This window comes from Python bivittatus, unplaced genomic scaffold, assembly GCF_059951505.1.
Source record: "Python bivittatus isolate LINGU-HERP-01145 unplaced genomic scaffold, Pbiv_v1 ctg000350_np1212, whole genome shotgun sequence".
NCBI classification, from domain to species: Eukaryota; Metazoa; Chordata; class Lepidosauria; order Squamata; family Pythonidae; genus Python; species Python bivittatus.
Window position 1 is genome coordinate 43,591,377 of NW_028277074.1, and position 19,249 is coordinate 43,610,625.

At 37.5% G+C, this 19,249-nt stretch overlaps 1 protein-coding gene across 3 annotated transcripts in view; it reads right to left on the bottom strand.

The window, feature by feature from the left end:
• Nucleotides 1-19,249, bottom strand: part of AFF3 (ALF transcription elongation factor 3) — a 277,229-nt gene that overhangs the window by 55,752 nt on the left and 202,228 nt on the right. For all 3 annotated transcript variants that reach the window (XR_015796877.1, XM_088145043.1, XM_088145042.1), the window contains exon 9: nt 12,968-13,008. Coding sequence is in view for 2 of the 3 variants with exons in the window: in XM_088145043.1 (XP_088001169.1) it covers nt 12,968-13,008 (41 nt within the window). In the remaining variant the exon portion in view is untranslated. The remainder of the gene's footprint in view (nt 1-12,967; nt 13,009-19,249) is intronic.

The following is a 19,249-nucleotide window of genomic DNA, read 5'->3' on the forward strand; positions in this document are numbered from 1 at the left end:
CCCTACAACTTAGCCTGCCTGCTGCCTGTCAGTCTGTCTACCTACCTACCTACCAGCCATCTATATCTCCTGCTTTTATTATATTTATATTCTAGCTTTCCTCCCCAGGTGTTTTGGATCCAAATGAATGGAGTCCACTTTTGTTTATTTAGTTATTGTGTTTGCCATTTTACATTTTATATATTGGGTAATTTTTAAAAAATGTATAAGGGGTTTTTTTTGGTTTGCTTTTTGCTGTTTGCTGCCCAGAGTCGCATTGTTTGAATTGAGCAGTCCTATAAATCCATAAAATAAATAAGTAACCTGGCTTTTATTCAGAAGCTCAAAGGTGGAGTACAGAGATCTCTCTTCCTGCAGTTTCCCATAAGAACAACCTTTTGCCATGGGTTGGGCTGAGTGAGTGATTGACTCGAAATTATTCAGTAAGCTTCTGTGGCCAAGAGTATGCTAGATGGAACTTTCCTCTCCTAGTCCAATACCTTAATTACTACACACTTGTCTCTCAGCCAATGTAATAACCATTTTTTAAAAAAAATTAAGCTCAACCACAATCTGTGCGAAGGCACATAAAGGGGGAAAGCTGCCTTATTTCACAGGTCAAATAAAGAATTTTAGTCTTATTACATGTTCTTCTGTCCTAGTATTGGTACAACAGTGCAGTAATGAGAACTCATGTGATGGTAAATTCTGAACTGTGAAAGCTGATCATGAAGTCAGTCCATAGCTGGCCAGCTAACTACAAGAGTCAGCACTCATGGCTCTACATAAAGCTGAAAAGCCTAACTACTCAGGTCTGGCAGGGATTTTCATGGGGCCAATAATATTCAACATTTTCATTAAAGATCTGGACTGCTTATCAATTTGCAGGTGACACAAAATGGTTTAGCCAGCCTGTAGGATCACAGAACAAGAGTGCCATCTAATTTGGGTAAGTTGGAAGACTATGCTGAGAGGAACAATATGTCCTTCGACAGGGAAATTATATTTAGGGGGTTAAAATACAGGGCACACATATAAGATGGAGGCTTCATGGCTTGGAAGCACTCATTGTAAGAAGACTTGGGTGTGGTCATTGACAACAAGCTAAATATGTGCCAGGAGAGTGAAGCTAGGATTAGAGTAAAACTTCCTTGAAGTCTGTCATTCAGTTTGGTGTCAGGGTTAGCTTTAGTGTGAATGTAGTATTATATCTGGTGAATATTTAGTGGTGATCTTAGATTTATTTTATGTGAGGATAGCTTACTTGGGTAAATACAGAGTAAAAATAATTATATTGGATTAGGTTGAAGTTTGGCTTATGATTAAATTTCATAAGATCTATGGTTAAACGTAATAGTTGGGTTAGCTTTTGGGTGAGTTTTTATGATTACTGTTACACTGATCTCCAGGAGGCAGGCAGTACGTGACTGGTTTCCTCCTGTTTGGGATTTGTCAGATGTAGGTAGCCAGATGTTATTCTACAGAGTTCTGATTTTCTACCAGGAAATTTGGATCTGGGGAGGCAGCTGACAGGTTCCTGTGTGGGGCTGGTTCTAGTGGAAGCAAAGAAAGGATGACTAGCTATGGAGGACCAAGGGAGGGGCTTCCTCCTCTTCCTTGTGTTGTACTTTTTTCTCAATTCTTGTTTCAGAGGCTGGGAAGTTGAGGCGTCAGCCAGACACCCCAACAAGGACTTCCATAATCCCAAGTTGCTAGGGTAGCCATTTCTCTCCTCCCATCCTGCAAGTCTAATATTAATTGGCGTCATTTGACATAATGACACTAATGACATGACACAAATGACATAAACCAAAAATGCACTCTTCGAGTCACTAGACATTCATGAATAATGAACACTTTCCCCCCCAATTAGTCCTTTAAAACAATGTGAAAACCATCCTAACTGGTTGGAATTAGAATTTTAGCATTTTCTAAATATGTGAAAAACCAGTGAAATCAATGGAAGTGGACCCTATTAATTTCTATAATTCTGGTCAAATATATATATTTTTTACTAAAGTCGCACTCATTTTTTATTTTCACTTCAGCAAAAATCTGGAGACCTACACTTGATAGTACTATTCAGATCACCATTGTCTGATCTCTAGTTCATTCTCCAAAAATGATTTGCTTTTCGAGTGCTCTACAACTTTTGAAAACATCTTTCTGCTTGGTGTTCTGTCATTTACCAACAGTTGTTAAAGCTATCATTTGCACACTGAATCAAACCCCATGCCTTCATGAAATCAGGTATGGAAAAATAAGAATGAACAATTACCTAACATAGCAATGATATTCAGGATCCTTATAAATTCAATCATACTGCTATCAACTGTTGACTAATTAGAGATGAACAAAGATAGTCTTATTCCTGCTTGGCCTAATTGTTCAATAGCAATTATCAAGAGGCATTAGTAAGAGATCCACAAACACAAAAAATAAAACTGGCTAATTATCCAGAATAATTAAAATAATTCTGAACTACGGCAGATATTTCTCTAATGGCATCAAGAAATTACTATACAATTCTTCTGATTAATTGGTTTGAATTAATAATATAATGAAATAGCATTGTTATAAGGATTTTAAACGGCAGCTTTACTGAACTGTAAATCTATGATTTAGAGAAGAACAGAATTTCAACCAGCATTTTTTAATGCTGGATGCTGCCATGCTGTTGATCACCAGTAGCTATAAAAGTTAATAAAATACTCTTGTTGGCCATATAAAATGAGGCATAAAGAGCAGAGCAGGAATTCCTATTGCTAGCTAGTAAGGGAAGATTTCATATTCTTAAGACGAGCCATGTAAGGGAATATTCCTATAAGGAAATGTTTGGGGAAGGAAAGCTCTCATGTTTCACATTATACTGCCTCAAAGCAATATAAATTAAAAGAAATATAATAATAATACTTTATTGATTAGCCATTAGGCCATATCAGAATATAAATGGAGTATCAGATTATCATAACAATGTCCTGAATAAGACTGTTAGGTTTTCCTTAGAAAATTTATTCTAGTCCTTCTGCACCTCCAACTTCCCACATATTTTGCTGTTATATTTGCCAGATCTTGAAAAGAAATACACCCCTTCCTCAAAAAATCTGGTACCAAGTAAAGCCACATTAACCTATTTGCATTGCTGATCTTGCTGTTCGTCACCGAAGACAAATTCCTTGTATATATTTTATACTTGGCCATTAAAGTATTCTGATTCTGATTCTGATGATGGATATCATCAGAAACATTCTCTTCATCTATGGGCATAGTAGAGCATGCAGGCATGTGGTCTCTTTCCACCCACAAATATTGTCCACAATCCTGATTACAAATAAAAAAGGATGACGCATCTGCAGAGGAAAGTATTCAAGAAGCCAAACCATAAGTGGTAGGCTAATCCCCCCTGCATCACATAAACATGTTACAAGTGGAGTCAAGTATCCATAAATATTTTATAAGTGGGAGAAAAAGGTTGAGGCTTGTTCTGAAACTTTAGTGAATCTACAGAATAGACAGGTAGGGCAGTTGACTTAAAAAACCTGGCTAAAATATGTAGATTAGATATAAAAACATGCCAGTTTGATAAGCATCTATGATAGAACTGTGCTCCCTTTAGAGATCAGAGACATTTTTCAAGAATTACCACTATAGGAAACTAAGCTCTCTGACTGAGCAAACAGGGAGAGAAAACAGGAGTTTGGCAGGAGATGCCAAGAGGGAGGCACTTATTCTGCCATTTGCTGTAGTTCATCAGAGGAACATGGAGACGGAGGGAAGTGCTCTTGTGATCTGCAGGGAGTGATTCATTTTTGTTTTCCTCCCTGAAGACAAAAGCTATACATGCTGCAAGGGCAAGCATATTGACTTCCTGGAAGAGAAGGTGATGAGGCTAGGGGCAAAAGTATCCCTCCTCCCAGCTTATCTGGAAAGATGCGGAATTATTGACCTGTGTCACACAAAGCACTTACAGAGGACAACAACACTAGAAGACAGAGGAAGCCACGTGGAGAACAGGAGGAATGTCTGCCAGGAATATACTGTTGAGCTTCAGAACAGGCTTCTAGGGCCTCACTGCTGATGATGTATCTGGGCCACTGGATGAACCACAGCTGCCATAAGTAGGGGCTGATGAAGAGAGTTCTATAGGCTCTGCCTAGGGAATGATTCCTGCCTCTTTCTTGAAGACGTGAACAATGGGTGGTTGGAGAATCCATACTGAGAGGGATGGATGGGTCAGAAAACCATCTGAATGGCTACTGTAAGATTATTCAAGGCATATGTCAGATAAAGTTGTTCGGATTTGCTCAAAGTTGGACTCCAGCTATGTCAGTCTGGTTGAACTGACTGAAATACAATCTAGTAAGGTTATCTATGGAGTTTGAGCCCATTGGCTCCAAGGAAGTGGACAGGGCCCTCAGAACTGTTAATGTGGCCACCAGAATATTAGATCCATCTCCATGGTTAAGGCCTCCTGGGAGGCAACTTGTGGATGGGTCCAGGTGGTGGTAAATTAATCCCTGAGGAAGTGGTGGCTCTATCTGTGCTTAAGGAGTCAGTGCCCCATCCTTTCTCAAGAAGTTATCACTATACCCTACAGTGTTGGGTAATTTCCAAACCATGTCCAACCTTCAGTTTTGGGGGAAGGCTATTGAGAAAGTTGTTGGTCTGCAGCTTCAGAGGGCTTTGGAGAAAATGCTTTAACTGGAGCCCTTTCATTTGGGAGTCAGGTCTAGGAACAATGCTGACATTGATTGTGCTTGTAGATGATCTATGGTGGAATTCAGACAGGGATGGTGGATCCATCTTAACTGTCCTTCATCTCCTGGCAGCTTTCAATATCATCAATCACAATATCCTTCTGGACTGGCTCAGGGGTTTAGGAGTGGGAGGCACAATGTTACAGTGGCTCTCCTACTTCCTCCTTGGTTGGTTCAAATTGGTGTTGATTTGGGGTGGGGGGAGGTCCAGCCCTTGACAGCTGTTTATTTTATTCCTGCAGCTTGCAAGGTTTTTCTTGCTAAGGGTGTTTCCCAGCTTCTTTATGGGTGTTCAGATTTGCATTTTTACAAAGATTAATATCTTGGAAGCTGTCCAGTCCAAATTTATAAGAGCTACACTTGCAGTTCCAAGATGCATCAAGAATGCCGCCTTATGGTTAGAGACAGGTTTGGTTTCTGTGGGTGCTACAGCCTGGTTCTCTCTCCTTAATTTTTAGTTAAAATTGATTTCTCCCGTTGGTCTGGCTCCACTGGTTCTCAGAAACCGTTTTAAATCAACCTAGCTAACAAGTGTGCATAGCAAACTCCAATCCTTAGGTCTCGCTTTGGAAAGCCTCTGCCCATTACGTTTGAAAATGCCAGGAGTCATCTCAAGCAACGTAATTGGGATACTGATTTTCAAACCACTCTAAGTCTAGTATTTAACCCCACGGTTCATGGATTTTTCTCAGATGGGCATATGCCATCTTCTCATCTCTCCTCAATTCTAATTCTGACATTTCGTGGGGTCTTCACCTTGGCTAGATTGTATGAATTACCCTCCACTGTCCTGTGGAGGGGCTATACAAACATTTCTTTTCTGCAGCCTTCATGCCCCTGTGGAGATGGCTCTGTGGAATCCCTAAGCCACCTGCTCCTTTGTTGCTCTCTTTACAGGGAATCTCGGAAGACATACATCTATCCTATTTTAAAGAGCAGCTTATTGGACATTTCTTCTATCTGACCGAGACCCTGTGCTGCCACTGTTATCTGTCTTATTGTTACTTTATTTATTGTAATGTTATTGTATTATATTTGATGACTTTTTAGTTTTATTAATTATAGGTTTATGTATTTTTATTGTAGTGTTCTCTGGTCCAAAGGCCGTAATAAAGGTGCTTTAAAAAAATAAATAAAAAATTCTTGTCCATGCAAACAATGCCACCTAGGTTTTGCCTCAGTGTCTAGAAGCTATGTGGATCTAGAGGGGAAGAACAGGCTCAAGCTCAACTCTAGCGAGACTGAGTAGCTGTGGATTTTGGGACTACCTGGATACAGGGAATTTCTATCTTTGGTTCTGGGCAGGGTATCATCATCCCAGGCAAAGCTAGTGTGTGCTCCTGGATTCATGGTGTTGAGGGAATAGGGAATGGCCTTGAAGGACAGGAGGAAGAACTCTACCAAGGTAATGGTCAGAAGAGCGGGGCATGAGCTCTTGCCAAGAAACTAACTTGAGAAAATGTCTCAGACAAGCCCCTCCCTACTTCACATAAAGAGAGGGACGGGGAAGCACATTCAGACTTGCAAGGTTCTGTTACTCTAGCTGTACCACAAATGCAATCTTTTCTGGCTTAGTGCCCTATAGAGATGCTGCCTATGAGTCCTGGCAGTTGTAGTCCAAACACATCTCATAGAAAGTTAAATAGGCCAATGCAAAATTGGACGAGTATATGTATATACATATTTCTAAAAGAGGTTGATTGTTCACCAAGAATTACCATGCAATTATCAAGCAATCCATCAAATATTACTAGACAGCTATTTTTCTTCTGGCAGCTATTCTACCTTAGCATGCACTATTCTTTCAGAATATGTGGCTTCTGTATCTTTGTGTGAAAAGCAGGATTACCTGTTTTATTTTACATTAAATACATTTATAGTTTTCCCAATGTATCTCTGTTTAAGTTCTTTCAGATGGCAAGTACCTGTACTAGACAGAAAAGGCATAATGAGGGTAAAATCTATACTCTTAAAAGATTTTATAAAGTAAGAATTAAATACTGGGATTGATAGGGCGTCTAAAAGTTTGGATACAATTCTGAAAGTGCGGAGCACTGTTAAGGGAGAGAGTCTGACACAGATGATCAATATTTCTTTTGAAATGTCAGAATTCAGAGTGTTCAATTTTGGTTGAATCATGTTCCATTTATAAAGACACAGTCAGGTGGAAGAAATAGGTCAATAGCATAGTATCCATGGGTGGGAACTATACTTTTAAGTGAACTGACTTACAGTATTCCAAGGAATTAAACTTAATGCTACAAGGCTAATTTATTTGCCTTCCCTTCTCTTCACCCTATTTTACTTTTGATGAAATCTACAGGTTTTTGTTGGGATACCATGGTTATGGAAGATACATTCTTAGATGGAAAAATGACTTGCCTATTGTGTTTTGGAAGTGGAATTATGGCCAGTGGGATCAGAACAATGTAAAAGAGAGGGAAAGGTTTATTGTCAGAAGTAGGAAAATAGTCAAAGAAGCAAAAGCTTTCAAATGTAAAAGGGAGGAAAGCAAGATTCTCAAGGGATAAGAAAAAAGGCAGAACCATTAAGACAGAGTACACATCACAATTTCTCTTCCTTTCTTTCTCTTGGCTGTCAAAGAGTAGGAAGTAGAATAAATTAAGGGCAGTTAAGTCATCCTATTCTGTCATTTTAAAAAAAAATTTTTTTAATACACAGCAGAAAACGTTCAGATAGATACAAGTGTATGATAATTAACATCAAAATTAATACAATAGTAATGATAAATATTAAAAAGTTAAAATTATATTATAAAAAATTAAAATGACATTGCTCAAAAGTCTTTCTGTCTCTTTGCTGAAAAAAAAATCCTAAGTCAGTTGTTGACAAACAGCATATAACAACAATCCATTGTTACAAATCTTTTCAAAGTTGTATGACACCCAGATCCCTGATGGGAAATCCTTCAATTCTCCCTTTCCTTCCCAGTCTAGGCCTATGTTGTTTTAACAGAAAACTTTTGTTAATTCAGGAAACACTGTATTCTCATCACATCTCTTCATGAATGTCCTGATAACAGGCCCCCAGGATATTTACAATAAATATTTGGTTGGTGAGTTTTGCAATTATAGCCTAATATGCCATTTGGAAAGAAAGACATATAATGTATTAATTTCTTGTCTATGAACATATGTTTCAATGAATAGGAAAAGTAAATAACTCTATACATCAGAATTACATCACATGGTAAAAATGTCCTTTACGAAGTTCATTTCTGAATGTATTTATACAGACCTATCCAAAATGGCATCTGGTGAATGAGGCATAAATAATTTTTAAATATCTGTGGGAATATAGCAAAAATCTTCTGAAGTGGTATATCTTTTATTCAAGACAACTGCTGAAACATAATTGGGAAGGAAAAGAAATGTTGGTTGCCCAGTACTGACTATTATCAAAAGCATTTTGGAATTTGGGTTTTGTTTTTTTACTTTTAGGAGAAATATTTAGGGCCAAACCACAAGAGACATGGAAAAAATTATTTTATTTGGTGGTGGATTTATATCCCACCTTTGATTCAGGAGTTCAAGCGAGAATGCATAGTGTTCTCTCCTATTTTTCCCTGCAATAAGAACTCTGGGTCACAGGTTGCGCTAAGGGAGTGGTTGGGCCAAAGTCACTTTTGACCTTCTCTAGCTGAGGGTAGATTAGAACTTCCGCTTTCTAAAATGAAACCCCATGGTTTTAGATTCAGTAAGGAGAGAGAGTGGTAAAGTAGGAAGTTATCAGTTAAAGATTAACAAAAACAAAATAGAAAAATATTGTTTCTATACACATGTCTTGCTTTTACCACATCCACTTTCCTCCTGAAACCTTCTTCAAGATGTATTGGTATCCCTTGATCTGAAAAAGGTTATGCAGAAGATACTGCACTATCTGAAGGAATGCTTACATGCCCCTCCAGTGCCACAGCCAATAATTTAAAAACTCCCTTTCCACCATTCAGATGCAAAAGTCTGCTTCTATCTTTCCCGTCTTCTAGGGTGGGGTGGTAATCTAAACAGGTTCCTTCATCATCCTGCACAGTCGGATGAGCTCTACCCATAATCCAGAACTAAAGCCCACTTTTAGGTCTATGGGTTTGCTTTGAATGTTGAACCCATGTTATGACTGATCTCACAAAGAATTTGTATTGAGAGACTTGCCTCTGGGCTGGATGGTGGGCATGGCCAATCTCATTGGCAAACTGATGAGGATACTCCCTGCTCTTTTTTCTAGCCTATCAATGCTCCAGGTCCCCTCTATTATACAATGTCATCTTGTGGGACCTAAGATTCATGCTTTCTCTGTCACTATGCAGCCCAGAGTCACTTTTGAAAATAAAATACATTCTTGAAGACCCCCCCCCTTTTTTGTTTTTGGTGCAGATGGATGTACTTCCAAAGTGCTGTGCTGCAGTTACCTAACATATTTCATTTCCAGACAATGATGTCTGCATGCCAGCTTTCTATTTAATATTTTTAATTAAAAGGATATTTAAAAGTTTAAAGTTAAGTGGGGCAGGAAAGCTGGTGAGCACCAAGGTGCACTGGGGGCATCATGGTGACCACCTCTGCCAATCTTAGATATTTAAGAGGCAGTAACAGCTCCTCTGTAATGAGCGATTGACTGATTATATGTCATCAAGTCATTGCTGATTCTTAGTGGCCACATAGATTGATTTTCTCTATGATGATCTGTCCCTAACCTGGTCTTCCAGGTCTTCCATTAAAGCTTATTTCTACACATTGAAAGATACTGTCTTCTTTTTAATACAACATTATCAAGTCTTGTTCTCCCAATGTTTATGTACATATTTTATTTACAACACATTAATTTTACTGACGCCATTTCTAATCGATGCAAGGCTACTCTTCAGGATCTCTCTTCACACGTTAATTAAAGTACTGCAATGGTTCCAGATTAACTAAAGTGCAATGGAGTTATCTAGGGAAACAGATTCAGATGACATGTTGCTGGAGACATGAAAGTGAAAGGAAATAATTATTCCATTAGGACCTCTATCACAGGCTCTCAGAATTCACATAATAGTGAAAACATTGGACATTAGGAAACATACCTTTCTTTTCTTCTCTACCTTTCTTTTTATGTTTTTGCTGTGAAAACTATCACTGCAAGAAGCCATCTAACACAGTAACTGCCCTCATCACCAGATGGAGATAGAGTACTTGGAGCTATTACAAAAGCTGAAAATAATTTGTACCTTATAGCTTTCTCACTGCCCAAAGGCAATGCAATATTCAAGTGTCAAAAACAAACAATAAAACAGAAATATTTTTCTTCATTAACAAACCAGATGGCTTCTTATGCATGAGTCAGGCACTCACAGCAACCATTTAACAACATTTTCACAGCTTGATTGCAAGATAAGTTGTGATGGGTTAAAGCTTGGAATGAGAATTTCAGCAACTATCACAGGAACATTATCATACATGAATTGTGCATTATATTGGTCTGACATAACAGGCATGCAGACCAATATTTATTTATTTATTTATTTATTTATTTATTTATTTATTTATTTAATATATATATAAAAAAATAAAAAAATAAAAACTGGGTGTTAATATTTACAAAAAGCTTTTGTTACAATGATTACTGAAATGATACAAGATAATTATGTACACGATTTATTTCATTACATAATCATTTAGGGCATCTAAATTCCATACCGAGATTGTGTTTTTATTAACTTATTTCTGTGGTTCATTTATCCATATTTCAAATTTATATTTTAAAATACTGCATCACAGCCAATCCCAACAGTTTTTTCAAAACTTTATGGAGTTTTGGGTTTTTTTTTTTAAATTGATAGTTAAAGATTTGTTGAAAGAATATTTTCTGATCAGTTGCTCTGCAACATTCTTACTAGGAAACTACAGTTTCTGCCTTTTAAAAAAGTGGGAGGACATTAGCATAATGAAAGAGTATATGTATAAACACTAGGCCAGTGGAAATCATTGAAAAAGATACTTTTCAAAGAGGATTAACATGGATGAAACACCTTTCTTTAAAGCATCAAAACTGTCAGACTTCAGCTCAGCATGACTGCACATCTAAGTTCATCTCTCTCAAACTCTTTCAGAATTGGCTTATTTGGCAGTAGACTGAGGCATGAGTGGGCTAAACTAGTCATGTTATTGGAGACAAGGAAGCCAGCTAAACAAAGATCTGCATGCTGCAGAATACAAACATCAGAGTCTCTCTATATATGTTCCAGGATTTAAATTCTAGGCTTTTCCCACCCACAGATATTTGGCCTCTCTCTTCAAAGTCAGCTTTTGTTGACACAGTAGGATATAGAAAGTTAGTCTAGGGTACCAAGAAATCAGGAGTCTGGTAGCATCTTTTTTGACTAACACATTTTATTAAATGATATAAACTTTCATGGACTGCAGCTTACTTCACCCGATGCATGGAGTGACTTGACTGATATAAAATTTAAATTGGGATGAGGCAGCAGGAGGAGGAAAGGGAAGACAGGTTGATTATGCTGCAAATAAGGAAAAATGTTATTTGATCCTCCAGGAAAACAATATGCATCTTATCCATAGAAACAAAATAGCTGATTCTTTAGAGGTATGTTTAGTGGTAAATTGAAGTACCAATGGCTCTCCAGATTGTTACTAATCTACAACTCCTAGGAACCCTATTCAACATAGCCAATATTGGAGATGCTAGAAGTTCTAGTTCAGCAATATCTAAAGGAGTATACGTTTCCCACCCTCAATTTAAAGATGTTTGATAGTACATAGAATAGGCAGTCCATTTTCCCCCAGATTAATTAAACCACTTCACAATCCCTGTCCATGTTGGCTGGAAATGATGGAATATGTAGATCAGTGCATCTGACAGAGCACCAGAGTATAGAAGGCTATTCTAGATTGTAGGATTTATTTTATGTTAGCAGAAAGTAAATTGGACTGAAGTCACAACAAGGAGAGAGGGAATCTTCTATGCATTCAGAACTGGAATATGGTGGCATTTTTTCTTCCTGTTCTAGAATTCTTATATTTATCATATATGCTTGCAAACATCTGTCTCCCAGTACCAATCCTCCTCTTCAAAACAGTTCAAAACATTCAACTTCTGATAAATTTGCAAAAACAAGTTTTTTATCCTTCCCTTTCCCAACAAATAAACATGTCAGCAAGGACTTGTCAGCAGGGGTGGGACTGTTTTGATGATTTTAGGCTTAGTCCATAAAGAAATGTTATTTGCCCATGAATAATGTATAATTCATTCTAAGCAGCAGCAAGTTCTGCTTTGGAAAAGCCTTAGAAAGTCTATCACTATTTCTTTTCAGGGAGGCAGAAGAGTGTAGGCAGAAGAATTGCGATTCCTGCTAAGAAGACAAAGGGAAATTTGCTTTGATTCATGACACAATGTCTTATTTGTGGATCAATATAAATCTAATAAATTTTTGTTGCTTTGTTTTGATTTTTTTTAAGCAAAGGTACAAGAAAATACATCTTCCAGCAATAATGCCCTCCTATTTCCTTAATCTAAAACAGAATCAAAACTAAGTTACAAAGACTGTCTCTAAAATTCCAGCAGTTTCACTATCACTGAGAGTTACATAAGGTAAAGCATCTATTAGCAAACAGCCACGTGTTTGTATGTCACATAGAGAGAAATGATGGAATATCTCAGGGATATGAATAGAAGTTTGACTTGAGAAAATGACTGAGCAAAACTAGAAGAATATTTTAGCATCAACAATGCTGTTACAAAGAATGGTCATAAAAAAATACAGAATAAGTCTCCAACCATTTGGAAGAGAATATATTGTTTTATGGACACAGAATAAAACCTGGATAATTTCCATCGTTAAAAAACCCTAAAATAAAATAAAATGGAAAAAGTCAATTCTGAAATAAATAGCATACTTAGTGCTGTGAAATGAGCCCAGATATATGTCCAGCAAATGCTAAAGCGATGCATTTACTACTTGATTCATGTACTTCTCTCTCTCTAGTTTCACACCACAATCAGGGATTCTTCATATGAAATGCAGGAAGACCATGGCTTACTTTTTTCTACGATAAATTCTACACACGCATGACAAATCCAAGCATGCAAAATGTTTAATACCCCAGTTCAGAGATACTTCAGGGACAAAATCCAATTATGAGTTATATGCCACAATAAATAGGGTTCAGCATTTCATAGAGCAATTTATAATTCATAAAAACAATGAAATGTACCTGTCAGATACAATCCGGAGAGCAGATTCCTGTGCTGCCTGCTGGAAGGAAGGGCAGAGATGTTTATTTTATACCACAACTTTTAAAATATGAGCTCAATCAACACTTAAAAAAATGTGTCACCCACATTCTTGTCATGTATCCAAATTTTACAGCATTAACAAGCAATACTAAGTCTATAGCCATACGGCTATTTTCTAGCTACACCATGTAATAAGAGTTTGTTAGGTTAACACCACAGAAATGTTAAAGAATTTACACAGACTTTTAAATCTGAAGAATCCTATTTGGAAGGATTAAAAAAAATGAGAAACTAATTTCCTTCCTTTGCACCATTTCCTTTACCAATTGTTTGCTTAGCAAACTGTGCAAGAATAGCAAAAGCATCCTATGACACAGTTGTGATTAGTTGCCAGTTTTAACCTGGCAAATTTTAACAGTGCTACTTACAGATGAGCGAATGATCCATTGATCATTTACTTTACAGCTAATGCAGGAAATATGTCAGCAAGCAAACCTCTTGCAGGGGGAAAAATTCTCAAAAAATAATAGAACATTCAGGTGTTATCAGTTGATAACTAATTTCCCATTTCATTACTAGTCTTTTTGTGGACCTATTCTCTGGTTTCACTTTATTAACTGTGGATATCCCTAAAATAGGAGTTCTCAAACTGTGGGATCCCAGGGACTGAAAACAATTGGGCATAAGGCTTCACAATTTTTTATTAAATTTGACCAGACATGCAAATGAAGTGGGAGCAATATCAAAACCCACTCCTTGTTTTGCCTGATTAAGCCTGCATCAGACACTGCATACCAGAATTTTAGAATTCCTGGTGATATGCAGATTAAAATGCAATTCTGAAAAGAAAGAAGAATATTTCTTGCCCAACCCTAACCCCAATGAAACATTAGTTTTATTAAGGGGGTGGGGGGCATCATGCAAGTTTATCATTTTAGATGGTGACAATATCATAACATTTGAAACCCCCTGCCCTAGTGGCAATCATGTTGGCTATAGTTCTGGCTATAATTCTGGCTATAGTTCTGGCTATAATTTCATCCATATAGTTCTGGCTATAGTTCTGGCTATAATTTCATCCATTCTGGAATTTTACAATCTCAGTTTATAACAAATAGTTTTTATTAAAAAGTGTCCTATCAAAAAGACATATTATTTTACTTTGCCTTATTGTCAACAATCTGTAATACATTGATTAATGCAGCTGATCCTTGATATTTTTGTTACATTTTATTGCATCCAATGAACTCAGAGTGGCATACCCCATTGGATTTTATGCACGTTCTGTGCAGTACTGTAGTGGCCTACAGTCTCCTGGAGAGTTTCAGGGCTGAGTGTCTCCCTATTCCTGATCTAACACTCATTATGTGTAACATAATCCATATCCCACAGTGCACATAGTCCGAGGAAAGAGGATGCAGCCAGCTTGCTCAAATTCAAGTGGGATGGAAGACCACCTGGAAATGCGAGGTGTTCCCCCTTGAATTCCATGATGGAAGAAATTCAACACACTGGTATACGTCAAAGAGGTATACTACAGAAGCATACCTCCTAACTGATAAGCAGCATTTATTCTTTCTGAGATTCATTTAACTTCTACTCTGTTATTGCCTTTATTACACCTGGAATGCCAGACTCTTCCTCAAATAACAGATAAGGCGTATTTTTGAAACATCCCATTCCAAAATTAGAGATAGGTCAGTCTATTCGCAATCCATTTTAGTTCCACATGCATGCATCTATATTTTAAAAAAACTGCATGAAATACAAGTATGGAAGGCATTTTAAATAATAATTATACATTTCAATATATGAAATATGTATACTGTACTCTTTTTTATGTTAAAACAGATGTGCGCTTTTTTTCAGAATGACAGTTGCACTTAGCTTTTGAAAGGTGTGTGGGGAGAAGTACTCCAAAAATAGCAGGTGGATTCAGAACAAAATGTTATTTATTGCTCTTCAGTATGTATTGAATAAAGCTCACTTTTAATCATGTTAAAAAACAGTAATCTGGTAGTGTATTTTGGAGATCTCTGGGCACTGGCTCTGACCTGAGCATGCACCTCTCTTCTCAAACATACTTTTGTATGCTAGAAAATTCTATGTATCTATGAGGCTTTTTGAATATGAGCTAAGAACTATATTACAACATTCAGAAAAATGTAAAGATAGAAGGATAACATTATTTGTACATTACCCATGGAAGAGTGGATCAAGTTGCTTTGCTTAAAAAAGGAATTCAAACAAAGTCTCATCCATATAAAAATGAATTTTTTTGTTTGCCATGTAGTGTTGCCCCTTATCCCCCTGCTATAATGTATTTTCACCCTTCTGCTTTCTGAGAACCATTAAAAACTGTATTAGGGCATAAGATGTGTCTTTTGATTTAGTTCAACTCCCATTACTTTGGAGCAAACCTTATAATTAATTGGAAGAAGATCACATATACATGATGCAATACCCGTTTTATATGTAACTCAGTACCATTAACTATTCTTGACCGACACAAGAATGACCCTCAACTTCGTTTTCTATGCCCCTTTAAAAAGTGGGCTCAGTTAAGGAAAGGAAAAAATCCCTTCAATAGTTAAGATACAAAAAAATGAGGGACAGGAAACATTATTTCAGATATGACATCACAATTACTGCCTGCAGATTAATGTAGATAAATGGTTGGGTAAAGGTTAAGCAAGTGGAACAGCAGCAAAATCTGCTGTCACCATTTCTAGATCAAAAGTCCTTAGTCTCAAGAAAATTCAGATAATTAATGAACTCCAGTGCAATATTGCTTAATTTCTGCTGTAAGTTCTACAGTACAATACTATTTTTCTGTCCATGCAGTCTTAACACTGCCAGAAGTGTTAATTTTGTCACCATGTCTTATATTGTTTTAGCCCAGCTTCCCTCAGTCTAAAATTTTCCAAATGTATTAAAGTTCAACTCCCAGCAAGCAAAACATTCTGAGGATCATTTATTATTATAGAGGCTGGGAAATGCTTGGTGATTTCCTAAACTGAAAGCAGTATGCTCAACATTGGACATAAAACTGATCGATTACTATACAGTATGACATCACAGTAACATTATCTGTAGACCAATGTATACCCAAACATTACGAATGTTAATTATTTGCTTCACAATCCTGAATAGCTTGATTTTAATTTGAGCAATTGATTTGTGTTTCCTACCATTTTGGCAGCTTTACTGAAACCAGTATATTATCAGTAGCTGTTTTGCAGACTGTAGCCAAAGTCTGGATGTTTTCTGCTACTACAGTATGAAATTACTCTGTAGATAGCCTGTGGTCAAGCCGGCTGTTTTCCTCCAGCTGTAAACATAAGCCCCCACTCCACCATGGCTTTCATTTCCAAAGCAGAGAATCTTCCTGATTGCCTTGCAAGATCCTGGGACTCTGAGCCCAATCAAGAAGGAAGTTGCATCTTCCTTCTCCATGCCATCAGGAGAAAGTAAAAATCTACATGCTAGGCCAATGTTTCTCAATCTTGGCAGCTTCAAGATGTGTGGACTCCAACTCCCAGAATTCCCCAGCCAGCGTTCTGGCTGGGGAATTCTGGGAGTTCAAGTCCACACATCTTAAAGTTGCCGAGCTTGAGAAAAACTGTGCTAGGCACTCAGGCTCTCTTCAATTTTTTTTTTTTTTTAACTTCTGTAATGGGGAAGAAGCCACTGCCCTTTGCAGGTCAACGTTCAATGTTCCATCTGCCCCCGTATGAGTCCAATTTAGATGCTTCAGAATAAGGGGTGGGGGCAGCACCTGCAGTCTGTGTCTACTGTGTTTTAAAAAGCCCTTTGGGCTTTATCCTTGAGCTTTCCTCATTTTTGCAAATCTCTGGGACTCTGTTGTAAGGTTGGCCTTATCCGTACTGACACATTTCCCTCTAGCATGGAAAGAGACTACCATAGGATATTAATATTGCATATAAGGAACTACTGAATCAAGTATTTCACCTGAAACTGGTTGCCCAAATCTCTTTCTGTAGATCAACTGGTTCAAGAAAAAGAACATTGGGGTATATCCGGAGGGAGCAGAAGTCTCAGAGATTAACCTGAACTCCTGCCTGCCTCTATGCTATGCTGTTGTCTGTTCTTCCAGTCTAAAGGGAAGCAACATCAAGGCATTAGTGAAAGGGGGAAGAGGAACGGCAAGCTTTTTTATTTAGATGGTAATTTATAGCTTTAAAAAAAATCCTGAAAATTGGCTGTAGAAGCATGTTGTAGCCATGTTATCATTTGTGATTTTTCATTCAATTCTACAACCTCTTTACTCATTTTTAATATTCAGCATTTTATAGTTACGAATACTCAAAGTCCTTACTGGGTTATTTCTGTAATTCCCTCCACAGGATATTCCTACCATTAACAATTCTGCTATGTTCTTGTGGGTGAGCTATATTATTTTAAGTATACAAGCATTAGCATTCACAGACTGATCACTGGGAACAGAAGGAATTAAGGAATTGTGGTGATTGGGTATTAGAACTGTCACTCAAACAATGGTATATAAGACACCTCCTCCGAATTGATAAAAGAAAGAAAGAAGAAAACGATGAGGAATTTGGGAGGTATGGATAGAAAAACAAGTCTAAGAAAAGCTAGAGTACTAGCCTAAGGAACTGTTTCAACTGTCAAGTTCAAGTGACAGGGTTAGGAATATATATTAATTGCCCGAGAAGCTAAGATTAACAACTTAAAAATATGTTGTAAAATGTAAGTTAATAGAAATTGTCTAGTTGTGAGGGCTAAGAGAATACCCTGAAGATACTAACATGAAGTATACTTTTAACAGAAACGGTTTACTCTCCATTTTAAGTTTTGTAATGAAAATGGATTCAACTCTTCTTTTAACAAAACTAACAAAGGGGACTGTGCTGTTCTATTTCCTCCCCATGTTCTAGCCAGCCACGTTACCTCAGCCATGTTAAGAAACAGAGGAGAGAAACAAAGAATTCCCAAATCAGAAAAGGAACTGGTGATGGCAGCAAAACCAACACATCCATTAGAGATGTCCCTGTGTTAAGGAGATTTCCTTTTGATTTTGAGGAACGAAAGGGAAAAAAGAAGGCATGTCTGCAACAATTAGGCTATGCAACAGGAATCCACGTAAATTCTTATAAAATCAAGGACATAACAGTAATCACACTTTAATCAACATACACGCTTCAATCTAAATTAAAATCTGAGTTGATTAAAAAAAAAAGGCCATTGAGAGCTTGCATAAGTGTGAGAGAGAAGCATGCAAGTCTTTGTGCAGACTAGCATCACGTTGTTCTATACTTTGAACCTTACTTGACTTGGGCTGCTAATGTTGGCATGCACTGCTGTTTGGTTACCGAAGAAAAATACCCGGGCGATGCTTCCTCTCCTTGCTTATAAAAAGAACTCGAGCAATGTCTCCTCAGGGAGAGGAGGCCTTAGGAGAATGTTCTCTGCAGGATGGTTATCCAGTCATGGAAGAATACAACACCTTTTCTTGCACTCCTGCTTCTTGGTTTCCTCTTTCTTATCTGCCACTTGCTTCAGGAGCCCGAGCAAAATCAACTTACTGAGCGAGAGCTGTTTAGTTCAGTATGGTGTGCGGAGACGTTCATGAGCTTGTGAAATTTAAAAGTTATCCTCTCCTCTTGCCTTTATCTTGGCATCCCTTTCTCAATGCTACACAAGTGCTTATTTGGCATAATTTATCATACGCACAGAAAGCTCAATGTCATTACTGCAGAATATGCACTTGACCTTCTCTCAATTACGCACATTCAAATCAAGCCTCTTTGTGTTATACACACAGTGCTACAGAGCGCATATCTGCACTATTTCTTTGGGGCACAGCCATGCAGCAATAGCCACAGAAGAAAGCTTTTAAAAGTAATGAGCACCTGCTGCAAAGGGCAGTGGCTGCTGAGATCATTAAATGTGATCATTAAACTTCATCTTCTATTAAAATCTTGTTAGCCAATTTTAGATGCACTGCAGCTAAGGCTCTATTAATGAAAGCTGTCATAGCTAATCTGGCTTTGCAATGTTGAGATTTTAAATGTTTCACCTTGGGAGTTTTATCAGATAATATGTCCTTAGGGAAGGCTAAGCCTTAGGTGAAGGGGCCACTTTAATATGGCTTGCTAAATTTCTCCTCACATCTTTTTAAAGAAGGTGTTAATGATATTGGTTTGATACCCCGTATTTCATAATACATGCATTTATAAAGCCTGGAAATGTGACTTAAGGTATGTTTGATGTGTGAT